The sequence below is a fragment of the Camelus dromedarius genome, chromosome 29 (genome assembly GCF_036321535.1).
Source record: "Camelus dromedarius isolate mCamDro1 chromosome 29, mCamDro1.pat, whole genome shotgun sequence".
Lineage (NCBI taxonomy): Eukaryota > Metazoa > Chordata > Mammalia > Artiodactyla > Camelidae > Camelus > Camelus dromedarius.
Window position 1 is genome coordinate 16,964,362 of NC_087464.1, and position 18,275 is coordinate 16,982,636.

The 18,275-nt window shown below is 45.1% G+C and overlaps 1 protein-coding gene across 4 annotated transcripts in view; it reads right to left on the reverse strand.

The window, feature by feature from the left end:
* The window catches only part of CRTC3 (CREB regulated transcription coactivator 3), an 87,679-nt gene that overhangs the window by 33,550 nt on the left and 35,854 nt on the right, over window positions 1-18,275 (reverse strand). For 3 of the 4 annotated variants that reach the window (XM_064480601.1, XM_064480602.1, XM_031440600.2), the window contains exon 3: window positions 7,192-7,311. In XM_064480601.1, the coding sequence (XP_064336671.1) occupies window positions 7,192-7,311 (120 nt within the window). Of the gene's footprint in view, window positions 1-7,191; window positions 7,312-8,250; window positions 8,557-18,275 lie in introns of those variants that run through there. The other variant, XM_064480603.1, reaches the window with a different exon arrangement.

The window sequence follows — 18,275 nt, forward strand, 5'->3', positions numbered from 1 at the left end:
AAAATGAATGGAAAGCTGATGCAGAAGTAAGAAGCTGGAATCGTGGGGCGTTAAAACAACTGAGTTGTGGGTCCTTATCTTTATCGCTGCATCAGACAGCTCTTCCTCCACGCATTCTCTTACCAGCTTCCTCTGGAAAAGTCTACTTCTCTGTCTTCTAACCAGTGCCATCTTTGCTTGGTTCATCGGGGGTGTTTCTTACTCTTTTTGCCAGCCTAGCATCTTTTACTTTGAAGAACTGCCTCCACCCCAACCCGAAACCTGGGAAGCCTGGCATTCCCCTCCCTGTCCCACGGGATGCTCCCAGGCCCAGCATTTCCAGTCAAGGCAACTTATCCCCCAGTGATTGGTTCAGGGATGATGGGCTCATGATATAAACAGGACCAATGAGAGTGCTTTTGAGGAGAAAAAAGGAGTGTCCCCAGTGGAGATGGTGAGCTTGAGGACCATGTGAATCTGGGTTTCTCTCCCTGGAAGTCAATTCAGAGGGAGCACCTCACAGAGACAGAGTCTCAGTGCTACTGGACGGGCCCCTAGATCTAGCCTGTGGGCTTCTAGTGATGTCAGCCAATACATTCCCTTTTCTTCAAGTTGAGGGTTCCTGTTACTTATCGTCAGAAGGGAACTGCATTAGGTTTGTGGAGAAATGTTAACTTCCCTGGGTTGTCAGGGGCCCCGTTCCATAAATTCTGTATCCTTCCCTGGGTCTAGCCTTAGCACATCTTAGTGTGCCTTCGCACATCTTCCACATGCACGGAAAGACAAATGTGATGCTACACCACTCATGCTGAGGACAGCAGAGCCATGTTGGTTAATTTAGTTAATTATACCCATAGAATAGCCTTCTTAAAACATTTTAAATTACATTATTCTCCTGCTAAAAAAATCTTCAGTGGCTCTGTGTAAAAGAAGCCATCATGAGCTAGAGCTCAGGAAGAGACGGGAGCCTTGATGAGAAGGGACTATGATGCAGGTGGAATCTGGCACCTGTAGAACTTGGGCACTAGTGAGTTCTTAATGAAATATTTCCTTTGCCAGGAGAAGCATTATGATCACAGCTTCACTTCCTGTGTGTTAGTTGTGTCATGTCTAGCTACCTTATTTCTTAATCTGAATCTTAGTCAGTACAATAAAGCAGACATTTTCAAAAAAGAGACCCGATATTTCTCCAACATTAACTATTAGGCTTAATGCTTGCAAAGTACGGATTAGAACAGAGCCCAGTAGAAGACAGGAAAGGAGAAGGTGAGAAAGAAATAAGAAGGCCCTCGGAGAGAGGAGGCACTGAGCCTTTCTCTTTTCTGCAGAGTGTGATGACTCTCTGTCCAGAAAAGCTGAATTTCATGAAGCAGAAGTTCACCACTTCTTCTGGTGCACTGCCACCCTTAAAGTCATTAAGTCCAATTATCTAGACAAGTGATACAAGTTAGAATGCAGTGGTGTCGTAATAATGCAATGATCAAACATCAGTTATTTCAATGTTGAGGTGTAAGTTAGCATTGTAGCCTTTCTGATGTAGATTAACAACACGGACATGAAGTAAATTCCTGAAATTATAATATGGCTAGACTGAAGGCATCTAAAGTTAAAAGATGTGACATCTGAGCTCTCTTAATTCTCACCATCACATCTCATTTAATGGATATTTACAAACCAAAGAACTGTTGGCATCAAGAGAATCACTAATGTTAGCAGCTTACAGTTAAACTCAACAGAGGAAAACACCGAAAAGGTTTATTTGTTCTTCTGAAGATTTCAGAAAACTTTGTTCAGGTGACTAATTACTCCACAACACTGATACGTCTAAAGAACAACATAAAAACAGGAAAAATACCCTTATTTGTAAACTTGAATTTACCATTTAATTCAACAAACATTTCCAGAGTGCCTGCTAATTGCCAGCAAACAAACAGAAGAGCAATGCAGGTGACAGGTTTTTAACAAGCCAGACCAGCTCCTCACCCATTACCACCTTAGTTAAGCCTAAGTCAAAAAACAATCCCACGTCATAATGGACCTTTTTATCTATTCCACTCTGCACTCCTGTTGAAGCTCCTCCTCTCCTGCCTTCAACCCTAATGGTCCCAAAGTTCTGTGGCCTCACAGCCTCTCTGCTCTGCTCGCATCTGCTTTCATTGCTCTCAAATGGACAGGATGGGGAGAGGGTCTCAGCACCACTGGGTACCAGGTAGAGTGGGGGCAGGGCAGGAGGCTGGAGAGGCCGGGTACTTTGGGAAGAGCGCCCTTGGAGACTCTGTCAGCAGGCCCTGACCCCTGTCCTCCATGCTCGCCTTGGTCGGTCCACACATACATTTGGCTCCAACTATCACCCACAGTCCCACTCCTGAATCCATACCCCCAGCTCCCAACAGTTCTCGTGAACTCCAAGTTCACATTTCCAAATGCCTACTCAGCCTCTCCACCAGAAGTACCTCAAATTCTACTCAAAGCCCAACTAATCATCTTCCCTCTCATCTTCTTACAGTCCCTCGTATTCAGTGGAGGGCGCCATCCACCCAGGGGCTCCAGCTGGAAATCTCAGAGTCATCCCAGTCTGTTCTCTCTCTCCCCAAGTCCCCGCGGGTCAGTAGAGGAAAATCCTTCCCCTCACGCTCCTGCCTCAGTCCTCTGACACGGGGACTCCTACTCCTTCTCAGCTCGGGGAATATCAGAGGGAAAGTGCTCACCTACTCGTCCCCAAAGGAAGGGGAGTAGCCCTTCCATCAATAAGACAGGACATCTGCTGGCCCACTTCCCTGTGGGTGGGATTACTGAGCCTCAGAAGCTCCAAGCAGCTTCCACCCTTCTCTCTCCTGTGCTGCCTGCTCGTGGCTGGTGAGCACAGCTGGGTCATTCTTTTGGCTTTCTGTTCCCATGTGGTAAGGGCACCTGGGGCAGGGCTCAGGGACTGCCCCCTACAGCAGCCTAGAGGCCGACTGTTTTCTCTCCTACCCTCTGGAACTCGGGGTTCTACCAGAGACAGGGTGCGGGGCAGGCTCGTGATCTCCCCTGCAGCTGGCGGGGTACGTGAACTCCAGGTCCACTTAATAGAACCCGCCCACCAAGACGAGTGCCAGGGTAGGATTTAATATATACAAACGTCACAGTTTGGTTCCTCCCCTAATTTCTCGACCATGTCTTCAGCATCACTCTACTTCCTCTGGTCCCCTTACCTCCTACTATGTCCTACTAGAATATATCTTAAAGTCAAACATGAAGGGAGTTGGCATAATGAGTGGAATCATTCTTGAGTTCTTATGTGTATCAGAACATCTTATTTCTTTCAGCATATCAGTGACAAATAGGTGGCATGTGGAATTTTGAAGTCTGAATATTTCCCCCTTACCACTCTAAAAACCACTATTTCCATGAACTTTGAGATGGAAATCTCTAATGGGTGTTTAGATGAAAATTGGGTTTTTTGATCAAATAAATTTTTGGAAATCCCGGGTTAAAGATGAGAAGTTTCTTAACTATAGGGCTTCTCAGAGCCTTAATGTCAACTGTGAGGCTCCAAGAAGTGACAGAGAGTTCAGTGTTTCTCAAACATAATAGGCCATGCATTTCAAATAAACATGCTCTATAAACCAATGTTCTATAATTTTCATTTCATTGTGTGAAAAGTTTCAAAGCAAGACCTATTCCAAAGAGGAGAGCCATTCCTAACTTTCGTGGGTCTTAAGGCATCTCTTGATGACTGTTCACACTAGATTTCAGGACACAGTATACTCTCAAGCCTTGTTGGGAATATAAATTGGGGGAAATCTCTAAACATTTGTCTTTCTTTCTAAAAAACACATCTCTTTTAGAAGAAGACATTTTCTATGATTCATCAGTGTGTCTTACCCACAGATCTGAGATAATATTACATTTGCTGTAAATGTATGTTAACAGTTGAGAAATTCAGCAAGACGGTGTTTGGGGTACACATTCTGCTGCCCTTGAGGAGGGAGGGGTGAGAAGGGCTGCCTGCAGGGAGGCGGGAGAGCTTCTACTCTGAGTTCTCAAGCCCTGGCCCCCAGCCGGGGACCAGGCAGCGCCTCTCCTCTGCCCTGAGTGCGGCCCCAGGCCAGAGCCCACCTGGGCAGTGCCCTGGTCTCTGCTTGTGGTGGCCACTCATGCCAACAGCAGAGCCCACCGCACTGGCCTTCTATGTGGGGGCGGCCGCCCACTGCAGAAGGAATGCCCTTGTGCCACAGGCTCTGCGGAGTGCGGCTGCCCACACTGTCAAACAATGTTCACTTTATTTGAGATCATTTATCCGTATCATAGGACTGAACCCTTGTCTAAGCCAGTGTGCCTGTTCTAAAATAACACCCAAGCCAAGGAACAGCTGGAAGAAGAGAATTCTGAACACATTTCTTCTTTTTGTTCTAACAAAGATTCAAACCAGTGTTAATACTTTTAAAAGATAAAACTTCATGAGGGAGTAATAGACCAGTGTGAAAGGCAACCATTTTAAGTGAATTATTTCAAAATCATATGAATGCAGGCCAGGAAAGGAAAGACGGAATTGCAGCCCTCTTCCCTCAAGTTCTCCTGAATATACCAATATCTGCAACAGAAAATCATCCCACTTTTATATCTTACTAGGATTTAGGGGTCCCTGGATTCCTCAAAAGAGACTTGCTGTTTGTTAATGGGCAGGCCTATGCTAAAGCCCCAGGGCCCCAGTTCGGTGCTTGAGAAGAGTGTATGGAGAGACGTCTCATGGTCTATGATCAGTCTTGTACTGTCTGATGAATAACTTTAACTGCTCTGTATAGGAACTTGGTTCTTGCTTCTCCTCCGCTTAGGAGTTGATCTGCTCTGCTGCTGATCTCACAGGGTCCAGCCACACCCTGTGACTTACTACTGAGGAGAGACGGGGCCCCCTGAGCACACGGCGGAGTAGCGCCTTCCTACACTTCGCCCAAGTCCGTCCCTCTGCCTGAAACATTCCCTCTGCAGCTGTCTTCCTCTTTGGATATCACTTACAACCACTTGAAATTATTTTCCTTCATCATTTTTTAAACTGTTTGCTGTCTGTCATCTCTGAAAGAACTGTAAAGTCAAGAAGGCAAGGACATGCCTGTCTTATTCACCACTGAGTCCCCAGCACTGAGAACAGTACCTGGTGCAGAGAGGGGCTCTGTGCACATCTGTTGAATAAAGATGTACATTATCACCTTACTTATAACCTACCCTTCAAGCCTCAGATTTTCTCCCAGGATGCCTTCTATGCCCCCACAAGACTGGTTCAGGCTGTCCCTGCCGAGCCCCTGAGCCACCTCAACTACAGCTCCCCGCACTGTGCTGCGACCACGTGCTTGCCCAGCTGCCTCTCCCACTGGATGACAGTGACTTGAGGGCAGGGACCATATCATGTTTGCCAGTATGCCTGCAGTATCTAAATGATGCCTGATGCTAACAGATACTCAAACTGTTTTTAGGTGAATGAACATTCTTCTCTATTGCTTTTCTTCAATTTCCTCCTCTTCTAGGTATTCCTTGGTTAAAAAAGCTATGACTCTATGTATATATTTAGACTATACTTGATGCAAAAAGGATCTGAGAAAGCTGTAAATGTATCTATATGTATTATAATATTTAGAGAGAACACCTACAAGAGAAAGAGGGAATTGAGACAACAGAAAAAGATGTAATGTTACATCAAGCGAACAACACTCAAAGTCTTTTGCTTGAAAATTCCGAGCAATTTAGACAATGGTTTGATTTACTGCTCCACCCACATGTGTGTGAATTCGCTGAAGAACTGCCTCTATTCTCCTCTCCTTTTTACATTCTTAAAGTTCTGCACATTCCAGAAAGGAATTTGAGGGATACATCGGTGGTTTAACGGTAGAATTCTCACCTCCCAGAAAGGAACTGGAAAAATCAGTTATTGTTTTCATGTCCCCTGATAATGGCCACACAATATACAAAATCAGAAGTCAGGGTATCTTGATGGACCAAATGTAGTGTGTTCCTGGGGGCAGAAGAGGGGAGAAATAAACATTCGTTGGGGTCATTATCCTCACTTCAAATTACTGGAAGACTGCAAGAAGCTTGAGGGCAAGAAAAGCAGTGGTTTCCTCTGTGTCCCCACAGCTCCCACGGGTTTCTCTGGAGCATGGTCCTGGGAACAGCTGAGCACTGCAGAGAGGAAGGGGCCCAGCTTGACCTGGGCTGACTCTGGGCCCCTCCTACCTCAGCAGTGGAATTTTGGGCAAGTTACTTTGATACTCAGTTTCCTCAGGGGAAAATGGGGGTTAAAAAAGTCAACTGCTCACTGAGTTTTGAGGACTAAATGACATTGAATTGCCTAGCACAGGGCCTGGAACGGATAGGTGCTCAGTAAACATGAGTGCCCTTCCCCCGCTTCCTGGTTTCTAGGCTGGCGAAGCCAACTCTACCATCACTGCCAGGAATTCAGCTCTGCAGTCAGACTCACCCTGCCTTTCTGGTCTTTTCCACCCCTGTGGGTGAGAAGAGTGAAGTGGAGGGCGCAGGCTCTCCCGGCACACTTATTCTGTGCCCTCTCTCACCAAATCTGGCTCAGGTCTCTTTCTAAACACCCTGAGCACAATGCTGGATGCTCGGCAGCACCCCCTACTCTGGCCTGATAAATAAAATTGTCAGATGAACTCAGTCTCCTGTTTTAGTCCTACGTAACAGCATAGGACTTGGTGTGAGTACATATCACCATATAAGAATTTTCCCAAATACCAGCTTCATATTTTAGCTGTCACTTACTGAGTTTGAGACTCCATAAATAGAAAATCATATAAAATTCCTTCTGTAAGTTCTAACAGCAGTTCAGTGGGTCAACAGAAATAAAAATAAATCACATATCTGTATGTCTGTTTTAGCTAGACTAAATCTTTCTAACCTGATTCAAAGTCAACTCTGACTTTGCTGATTTCTGAAGAAAATGCTGCAAAGGCCTTGCAATGAGGCTGACTTACATGTTTCTTATGTGCACTTACTTCATTAAAGTGAACTTGATTGACACTTTCATAAACACCTACAATGATCCTTCCAAATTTGTGATGCAGAGATGTTTCTGGTTTCCTGCTCATTTTTGTTTTCTCTGTTCATCAGATAAAATGAAGATTTTGAGGCCAAAAGGGAATCGCAGAGAAGATAAAACCTGAAAACTTCTCAAACATTTCAAAACTTATCGTCTCCTCTGATGATGAGAAAGGATATCTGTCGTCCTGGCTTGTCCCCAGACCGTCGGTGGAGGGGGTGGAAGCGCGTCCGGGACGGCCTCTCCACCAGCCCGTGGTGGCGGGTTCCTCGCACGCTGTCCGCTGGGTGGAACGACGGCTGCAGAGGGAAGGAAGAAGAGTTGGCCTGTGACCATGACATCGCCACTCACCCTCAAGAACAACAGCTGACAACAACAGATGACAAGACTGACTTAAAAATTTTACTGGTGTCCCTCACTGTGACTTGAGTCGAGGTTAATAGACTGCAGCACATGGGGCTGTTTCTACATAGTTACAGAATAACTTAAAATGGTCTTTAAGGTATGAAGATGCAAGCTGAAAGAGTGATATATTAAAAGTTGTCACAATTAGGGGACTACGGATTCATACACCAAATCTGGAAACTAGGAGGGACACGTGACATGTGAGAGAGGTATACTTAAGACAGAAACAAACTGGGCACCATAGTGTCCACCTGCAGAAACACAGATCCAGCAACCAGAATTAAAATGGGATACCCACAGACTGTGGACTAGCTACTCTGCACAATGTCTTTTTACATTTTTTATCGAATCAGCATTGTTTAAAAATTCAGGTCTGGGGCTTCTCGTGAAAAATCTGAACATCTCGGCCCAAATTCCCACATGGCAAAAGAGGCTGAAATCGAGAGTGGCTGCTCCCTGCAGGTAGGACACCAGATCACTTCACTGACTTACTATGTTAGACATTTGAGTAGAATCCAAAGTCCTTTGTTAAGGGAGGCTTGGGGCACATTCTTAACATTTTTGAGATTGGCATCATGAAAAGCAATCTTTTTGATGGTCAAAGACCAAATCCTAGGCTGGAAAATTATATTTCACAGAATGGGGCAATGTGTATACAATCTGATGCCAGAGGTATTTGTGAAACATATAAAAATAGGTTTTCTTTTATGTAAGTTGAATCATATGTCAAATAGCTAGCTTACTATGAAAGGAATCCCTAGACAGACTATGTCTTTATGGGGGAGCTCCTTTTAGCTAAGAATTGATCACTAATTTTTCTCTGTTAAACTTACGGATTTTGTCATATTGGACTTGAGAATTACTCCTATTTCTCCTGAATGGGCTGATAAAATGTCTGGGCTAATTTAGTTGAAGAATTCTAATCTATTTTCACAATCCAGATCTATTAACTCCTAAAAAAAAAAAGAGAGAGAGAGAGACAGAGAGAGATCTTAGTGAGGAACAACCTGTGAGCCTGGAAGAAAAACATCCCTGTAACAGGTAAGCTGGGTGCTAACCTCAGATAAGAGAGCACACACACTATCCTAGGAGTGACCAACTGAGACACCTTCGTTAATCAAGGGGACAGCACACCTTATCGGAACCTGTTTATATGATAGACATAATTTTAAGAGACAGATGACTTTGTTCCTGGATAAAAGAAAAGGGAGGACTCTCTGGTAATATATTCAACATTCACCACAGGAACGTTAAATGTACTCGAAAACACGACATTTTCATCTAGGAGTCTTAGAGCACTGCCAGACTGGGCTCCCGGGGGCCAGCCTACAGAGGTGGCGCTGAGGGTCTTTAGAAAGGGTTCCAAAAAGTGGAAAGCTCTTGGAATGTCTTCCAGGCTTCCCGTGACACCCGTATTTTCTACTTACACTTGCCCCTTCTGCGTTAACCCCCACTGGCCCAGGCCCTCCAGGACTACCTGGACTCAGTTTTGGGGGGATAATCTCTGCTTACATTGGATATTCTCTTCCCCGGGGCACAGCTTCAACGCTCGGCCCCTGCAGTCGCTGATCCTCTTCCAAATGATATTTGGCTTCAGCCCTCTCAGTTCACAGCGACCTGCCTGGCTCATCAAGTGAGCTACAGCAGTTCAATCAGAGAAGCTGGGACTGGAGGAGTTTCACAGTGAAGGAGTCTATTAAACACTATGGTGTTTGGTAGTTATCCTAAGTCTCTGGGCCCCGAAGAGCTAGGGACAAACGGACACACAATTCTCCTGTCCCCACCAACTTCCAAACTCTTGATTTCTGGGAGTTAAAATTCTGTTATTTATAAATGAATTCTTTAGGTCAACTTTAATACAAAAAAGAAACAAAACCCTACCACCCTGAAGGCCAAGTTACTTCATTTTTTTCTGTTCCTTTTTAAGCTTCAGTCATACTTTTTACATGGCTGTGCTCACAGAGCACATATATTTCTGTGATCTATTTTTTATACTTAAAACTTTATAAACAATCTTTGTATTTTGTAAACAATCTTCCATATATTATGTAACCTTCCTAGTTATTAATTCAGTCCATATATAGTTATTTCATTTCTAATGTTCTTAAGGAGAATATTCCACGTCACAGTTCAAAGAACATGTGATTTAGAGTCAAAGAAACTGTTTCAGTCCAGAATCCTCCACTAACTAACAAGTTACTTCATCTTCCTTATCTATAAAGTGAAAATGATGATCTGATAACCTCCTCACAGGCTTGTTGAGAAAACAAAATTAGACTGTGTATGTGAAAGCTGCCTTATCCCAAGGATACCGGGTGTTATGGACTGCATTGTGTTTCCCAAAATTCATGGGTTAAAGCCCTAACCCCCAAGGTGACTGCATTCGGAGATGGGGCCTTTAAGGAAGTAATTAAGGTTAAGTGAGGTCATAAGGTAGGCTCTAGAGGACTGGTGTCCTTAGAAGAAGAGGAAGAGATACCAGTAGTACATGCACACAGATGAAAGGCCACGTGAAGACACAGGAAGAAGGCGGTCAGAACCCAACACTATCAACACCTTGATTTTGAACTTTCCAGCATCCAGAACTGTGAGAAAATAAATTTCTGTTGTTGAAGCCACCCAGCCGGTGGGGTTCTGCAGACCAGTGCACTAGGCACTGGAAGGAGGAAGGAGGCCAGGTGGTGGGACACTGTGAAGCATCCTGCTGAAGGCGAGGCCCTGCTGCAGGGCCCTCCTGTGGACAGCAGGTGTGGCATCACCACCAGGGACTTCTGCAGCATTCTGACCCTCCCACAGGCTCCCCTAAGCGCCTAGATCTCCCTAGATCAACCCATCTGTTGCCCATTCCATGTCACCACTGAAAGATGCTGCATGGGATGAATGGCTGAAAAGATGCTGAAAATGGTTGGCAGGGTCTTGTGACCTGCTTTTGCCAACGAGCAGGCGTGATATACATCTTGTCTACCCAGGAGCTCTCATACTCTTCCCTCTGCCATGAGAATGCCATGTCCAGTGGGGATGCTCCTTCAGCCTCCACTGTAGCGGGGAAGATGCAAGGAGGGGAGCCGCAGCAGGCAACACGAGTGAAACATAAATGTTTGCTGAAAATCCCAGAGTTTTTGGATTGGTTGTTACTGTAGCAAAGCTGACTAATACAGCAGTGATGGCAGAGAGACAGACAGCAGTGAGATGGAGAGTCCTCTTTTTCAAGAAGAGCAACAAGGGAGATGTAAAGTCAAAAGGTCCTGCATGTTCTGAGGAGGGCCTCAGGCTCAGGCTCTGACAAGCACCACCCTGTTTGGGAATGTGGGACCCAGACACTCAGTGGAGAAGAGAGGGCTCCTATGCACCCGTGTACAAAAGCTCCTCCACACAGATGTCTGGGACCCGGTGCTGGACTGACTGACTGCCCACAGGTAGACCGAGTACATTCTAGGACACAAACAAGAAAAGGGCAACACAGAAGAGAAAGACTGAGAATGTTCAATAATGTTCAAAGTATTCATTGTGGGAAAAATCAGAATGTAGCTGGATTTCCTTATCTCCTTGTTTGTTTATTTAGGATGGCTTAATAGTTTTCATTCTGAAATACACATAGAGGAGGTCCAATAATCTCTTCTGGGCCTGGGCCAGCAAAGGTCTTACTGCAGGCCTCTGGGCACGAGAAAGCAGATGGGAATGGCACCCTGGGAACAGCAGGGAACAGCAGGGTCTCGGAGGCAGCCTGAGATACTGCAGGGTGCCAGTGACAACAGCCTGACAGTGAGGTTTAGCACCAGGAGGCTCAACAGGAACCTTAGCAGCGAAGGGCTGGGCTACCGAAGTCCGTCCCACATTGTGACCTAGCTGCCAGGGGCCAAACACACAGAGAAAAGACCGAGTGGTAACTCAAGGCAGAAGAAAGGTGGATTCTGGGCTTAGGTCTCCAAATCTGAGAGAGGGTAGATTGGGTGGAGTACAGCCCAAACACAAGGCTCCACGGACCTCAACAGCAAAGGGCCACAAGGCCAAAGTAAGAGTGGTCCCTGGGTTGGCAAGCAGACAGCCACAGTCTTGCTTAGTTTCTGTAGTTGGGCTTTGGTGGGAGGAGGAAAATCCAAAGCGGTTCAAGGAACTGCTGAAAACTGGATGTCCACTTGCAGAGAACCCCAGACCCAGGCTCTGCCCACCTTGCAGGACTGCATGCTCCTGACTGTTTCTGAAACAACATGGATGGCTAATTGGTTCAGGTTTGCAGATATTAGGGTGGCTGACGGGGTGAAGGTGACGCAGCTAATGCTGCTGGCAGAACTATTTCTGAGATGGATCAGGAGATGTGAATCTTCCAAAATAAGCAGAGCTGTGGATTTCCAGGCTAATGGTAGAAAGGACCACACTCTCAGAGCACACCCCCAGGGACCGAGACCTCATGCAGGCATCTTTACGCATAGCCCCATCTGCCACCACCTCCCATCACCTCTGAGAGCTGCACCCTGGATGAATGGCTGAACACTGCAGCTGAATTTCCTTACCTTTCCTGGGGGAAGATTATTTCCTTTAATTAGGGACTACTGATCTGTCAGTGTGACCTATATTTGCATTCATTCTTTAAGCAGATATACCACACTGTTGGCATATCATTAGGTTTGTGGTTAATGAGAAACCGCAGATCTTTCTCACATGACTAATAAACCACAAGCAGATTCCTACTAAGCCCACGTGTAGCCATGAAATGAACTGAAGTCTGAGAATTGGAGAGTTGCTTATTGTCAACTCAAGGAGATTATCATTATTAAACGTAAACATGCTATATGTTTTATGACTAAGAATATATATAGTAACTCTCAACAGCTTCATCTGTAGACATTATGATGACTAAAAATCAAGAAAAAAATGATAAAATTCCTGTAAGAGCAACAAAGAGTTTTCTGGAATCCCACTGTCAATACTAGAAATACTTACGGTAGGAATCTTCCATGCTGCAAAGGCATTACACTGGATGTAATGTCACCATAATTTTATGGTATGAGAACAATGTGCTAGCCTGAACGAGGGGTCATTGATGGACTACCTCACCCATCTCAGCAGTGAACCAAAGCAAAGAGAGACTCTAAACAACAAAACAGAGTCCTCGAGGGGAGTACTGGGAAGGGGGCCCCCCAGGTTCTCCACCATGCCTTACAGCAGCCTCATAAACTGGGCCACCTCGTCTTTCAGCCCATGGCAGGCGAAAATAAGGCGGGGATGGGCAACAGAAGGGAACAGGGACCACCGGCTTCTCAGAGTGAGCTGCGCAAATAAAAGTGAAAGGACTGCGGACCACAGTGGAACCAGCTCCGTGCTTCCCCTCTACAGACGAGAAACCAGGATCCAGAAAGATGAAGTGATTTTCTCACAGTCACACAGCTATCGGCAGCCTGGCAACCTGAACTCGGGAGTCTGAGCCTCACTTGGTGTTCTCTTCACCACACCATTTTGCCTCCTTTGCTGAGTCGCCGCATAAAATCAGCTATTTTTGAGATTGTAAGTGGACTTTTGCTGACAAACACGAAAAAAGTAAAGAAGGCTTTCCAGAAATTTTCCAGATAAAATTTTATTATGTTCCCATAAACCTACTGAAGATCTAAGATTTAATTAAATGATAATCGCCCTGCTAAAGTATCTGGTTGTCTTATAATATAAACAGCACACCTACAGCTTGATACAGGATCCAGTAGTCTCACTTGGAGTAGGTGTCTAACTTAATATTTTACAGAAGGTTAGCTACAAGCCCCAAGGCTGTTAATTGACCATCTCATGCTTCCTCCTATAGAAGTAAAATGCCACCTCAATAATTCTCAACTCCTCTACCTGTTTGAGCTTCCATCTGTTTCCCTCCCCCGCCGTGGAGCTCAGGTGGGAACAGGGGACTGGAAGCTTAACAGGTCGAAAAGGCACTATTAGATGGGCTGAGTTAACACCTGCCCTGAGCTCACACTTCTCATCACTGCACTGCAGGACCTCCTGCCTGCCCACAATGCCCTGAGCGCTTCTTTAGTTTACTTCTTTAGTTCTTGGTAAATGCATGAAAGACTGGCTCCAGTATTGAATAAATTCCTCTGGAGCGAAGAGTGGAGGCTTAACAAGGGCAGGAAGTAGGGCAGGTTCCTTGAGCTTGCAGGGCTTTTCACTTACACGCAGGCTAGAATGGAAAGGTCCCCGCTTTTAAAAAGGGCAAGTCTAACAAAGGGATAACTGTGCCACTCCTGGGAAGCTAGCTGGAGATCATTCCAGCCACAGCCAGTGCCTCCTTTGGTTCTCGTGAGGTGGGGAGGGACCGGGAAGAAGGGCCCAGAACAAAGAAGAGGCTATTGATTCACTGCCTTGGGGTTAAATGGAGCATTTTAATTCTACCTTATAAAATGAGCAGAGTAAAAAGGATTTCATAGCTTGGTTAGAGACTCTATTATACAACCATCAAAAAAAAAAAACAAAACAAAATACTTAACGAGAAATTCAAAATACTTTACGAATCTCTAGGGTCAGACCTGCCAGCGCCCCGCCAGCCCTCCCTGACTGCAGCTCCCCGGCATCTTCCTTTGCTCTCTGCGGTGTTGGAACCTGGGCAAAGCAGGTGCTCAGCCACGTCAGAGGGCAAGACCTCGAGTTCAGGCTTTCCTCCCAGCAGTTGACAGTGCTACACTATCTTTGGGCTAGTCTTCCTCCAGTCTTACAGGGAACTGTGTCCCTCAGGGCGCCTGCATCACCTGAGTGGCTTATTTTTATTTTATTTTTAACATGGAGACTATGCCTTTTTTGCCAACTGAATCTGGGACCCAGTCTTCTCCAAAGCACCAAATGAGTCCTGCTGTGAGGATGAGCAGAAGCCACGAGGAGCAGAGCAGATGCCAGAGAAGGCACTGGCACCCGACCTTCCAACCCGAGACCTGGCCTGTCACCATATCTGTGTCCCCTGTGTTGTCCCTTCCTCATCCTTATTTTTAAATGAAAGGTAAAAGGGAAGAAAAATTAATAAGATAACCTAAGCTAAAAGATTATTCTAAAAAATGGGAGAGACAAAACAGTTTGCTTTTTAAGGCAGCAAGTGTCCAAATACAAAAAATATCAAAGCAGTCAAAATGATCTCAGAGGGCCAAGTAAAATAATCTGTCAAAATAAGAAATAGCAGCAAAGCATAAAACATGCCCAGAGTGCAGGGCCTAGGGCTCACGGCGGGGCTCCTGTTCAGGAAGAGGCCGATGCCCCAGGCAGGGCTCGCGCAGGTGTCTCACCTGGAGAGGCTGGTGTGACATTCTGTTGGTCTAGTGCACTGTGAGCACTGAGACCATCATCCTGCCTCCAGCATCTCCCTGCCTCAGCACCCACACAGTGTCTGTGACAGTGCGTTCCAACACACGCTTGGTGAATTATTATGTTTCTAAATAATTAGGATTCAAAGCAGAGCGTGTGCCCCTCTGGGGGTCTACAGGCTCTGTTCAGAGTGTAAAGAAGATATTAGAAGCTCTGTTTCCACTAAGGTTTCTATTCTTTGTGTAAATGATATAACAGTACAGGGGTATGTACACATAATTTATAAACAAATACATCCAGACTGGGGATACAAAACTCCTTCTGGATGCAGGATCAATTAGTTTAAATGATAAATGTTGATAATTATTGAAACTGGTGATGGCTGTATGGGGGCCTATTTTTCTATTCTTTCTCTTTTTGTGGATAGTTAAATTTTCCATGATAAAAAGAATTTCAACTTCAAATCCTCAGGGATGGGCACAGGCATGGCAGAGGTTAATGTAGACCCCAAGCCTTGGAAGGTATGTCACTCTTTTTCTAGGAAATGCCACACAAGTCCCCACAAAGGTCCCCACTTTTAAATTGTCCGCTCCCATCCCCACCTCCATTCCTGGTGCAATGTCTTGGGTGGAAAGAGAGGCCTTCCGCTGAGTGTAGTTCCCCTTTGGCTGCTACTATGATCATGAGTAGAGAAATCAGTTCTGGGGAAAGTGGGTCTGCCCATATATTTCCACCAGAAGAAGCCGATTTGCTTCTTACGTGATGACAGGATGACGGAAAGGAACTGTGGAAGGGAAGAACTGGTTTTGGAAGCTAAGACTTGAGCAGTGACAGGGCAGGGTAGTGGGAGCCTGGCCTAGAGGCAGGTTAAACAGGGAAGCAACTGGCCATTAGAGTAAGGCCAACAGTTCCTGGGAGGCCAGAGGGGTCAGTAGGTACTTTAGGTCCAGCAGGAAAGGAGTCAAAACACCTGACCCTGGCTCTCCCATCACTTGCCTCTTCCTGCCGTGGGAGATGGAGGCAAGCAACAGTCGTGTGCTGGTACTGATGGCCCTTCCCCGCCTCCTCTCAGTGTCGCCGCGTCCTGCATCACAGCAGAGGGGGGGTAAATGAGACAAAACTGACAAAGTGTTGAAAATTATCAAGGGAAATGGGTGAAGGTGGTCAAAAGGCTCAGACTTCCAGTTTTAAGATAAACAAGTTCTGGGGATGTAATGTACAGCATGGTGACTACAGCTAACAATACTGTATTATATATGTGAAAGTTGCTAAGAGAGTAGATCTTAAAAGTTCTCAGCAAAGGAAAAAATTCTGTGACTCTGTGTGGTGATGAATATACTAGACTTACTGTGGTAACCATTTTGCAATATATACATATAGCAAATCATTATGTTGTACACCTTAAACTAATAAATGTTATCTGTCAATTATATCTCAACAAGACTGGAAAATATTATGAAAATTGGTGATGAGTATAAGGGGGTTCATTATTCTATTCTCTACTTTGGGGTATATTTTAAATTTCCAAATTAAAAGTTCAATTTTTTAAAATTGTGACACTATAATTAAGGGTGCCCTTTATCAGGTTTAACCCAATAACACCTACAGATATGAAAAAAAAAAAAAGAGAGAGATGGAAGCTAAATGTTTTACCATATGGTCCGCAAAAATTATGACTAATATACCTTCTTCCACGTGACTTTAAAGGACAAAATTAAGTGTACAATTTTGCAAAGGAATGAGAAAAGAATTATAAAAGAAAATATTACTAGAGAGAATAAAATAATCTGGAATATTTAGTTAGATATAAAAGCACATGGCAATTCTAAATAAAGAAAACCGAGTTTTTAAAAAAAAACAAAATGTACATCCTGTTTTTGATTTTAAAAAGCTTTGGGCACTTTTCCTCATCTGACTACTTGCTCAAGAAGAGGCCCGCGCAGTGTTCTGTTCCTTCTGGACTCATACAGCCAAAAGAGTGAGGAACACCCTTCAGGTCAGTCAATCCAACTACGCAGACTCCTCTCAGTGGCCATCTGGCCTCTGCGGGGCCCCTCCGGAGATGGGAATCATCGACTTTCCCAGGCAGGCCACTCCCTTTTTATGCAGCCTTGCTTCTGGCATGTTTCCCCATAGGCTGAGCTGTAAAGCGTCCTTGCGGGAATCTCTTGAGGGAATCTGCCCAGATGAGAGGTTTCTAAAAATTCATCATTGTAAGGTCATTCTTCTCCATGAGGAACCAAGCTATCAAAAGTAGGACAGGCCTGTGGGACCAGGTTCTCCATTTAATTTGAATTAAAACTGCAAATGAGTCTGGTTGCTTGTTTGCAGACTCCAAATTATGTTGGCTTGGCATGCCTTATGTCACCTAATACAAAAACTGGGCCGGACTCATAAGGAGGAAGCTTTTCTTCTCGTCTGCAAGTGCTCCCCTCTGCTTCCAGACAGGGGAGAAAACCAACCACTCAGACGTGAGCTGTCGAGAGCTGCTCTCCTGAGCCAGGCCCCACTTTGGATGGATGAATATGTGCCCTGACAGCATCTTGGGTCCCCATAGTAGGGCAGGGTCTCTCCCCTACAAGGAAGGTGGGCCTTTCTCCAGCTCTGGCCTGTGACTGGTGAGGTGTAACTGGTGAAGTAAGATGGGTCAGCCCTGCCTATGCAGGCCAGGTGGCCTTGCTCCAGGAGGAAGAGGACTAAGGAGGGATGTCCCATTTCAACCCCAGAGCCCTGCCCAATGGAGCTTTGGGAGCCTCCGAGGGGCTGGTAATAAAGCTAATAAAGCTAGTGATTTGATCCTCCATCAGCTTCCCAGGTCAACTCCCCACCAGTGAGAACCCAGGAAAGGGAATGGTAATCAATCAGTTTCCTCAATTGCCAGAAAAATGATGTGGTTCAGCTGACTCAGATTAGGCACCATTAACACAACCCTAACTAACTACTTACCTGGTACCCTAAAAAACGGATAAGGAAAATATGATCATTAGTGAATTTGGTTATTTTTGTGGGGATTCAAAGTTTTGAGGTGATTTTTTTATATTTCACGTCCACAGTGGGAGTGTGCAATCAGCATGGAGTATAAAACTAGAGATTAAAAGTAAAATGTTTCCTCAATGCAATAATTCAGATATTTCCTCTGAAGCCACTAAGAAACTTATTAGGAAAAGATTTTTTTTTTTCATTTTCTGTGTATTTTCCTTGTTCTTTCTTGGGAGAATTTTTGATGTTTTTGAAAATTTTTGGAGTTTCCAGAAATAATTTATGGTACTGAGGAGACTGAAAAGTCATAGGACTGTCGCTGGGACGTGCCGCAACTAAGGAGGGGAGAACCAGTGTGAGACCTTTCTCCATGTCAGCAGACTTACTGACTGTGCCCCTTCTCCTTTCTCTTCCTTGTAAACCAGCTTTACAGCTGTGGTATTATGATTTTTAGTAAGAAAATATATTTGATCTTCCTCCCCATTTCTGGCACAGAGCTCCTTTGGCAAGGTGTCTTTGTTGTTAGTTAGGTGACTTTCGGAACACCCCTAAGGGTGGGGGCTGGTTGTCAGGAGAACCAACCACGTGATTAGGGGGCTGGAATTTTCAG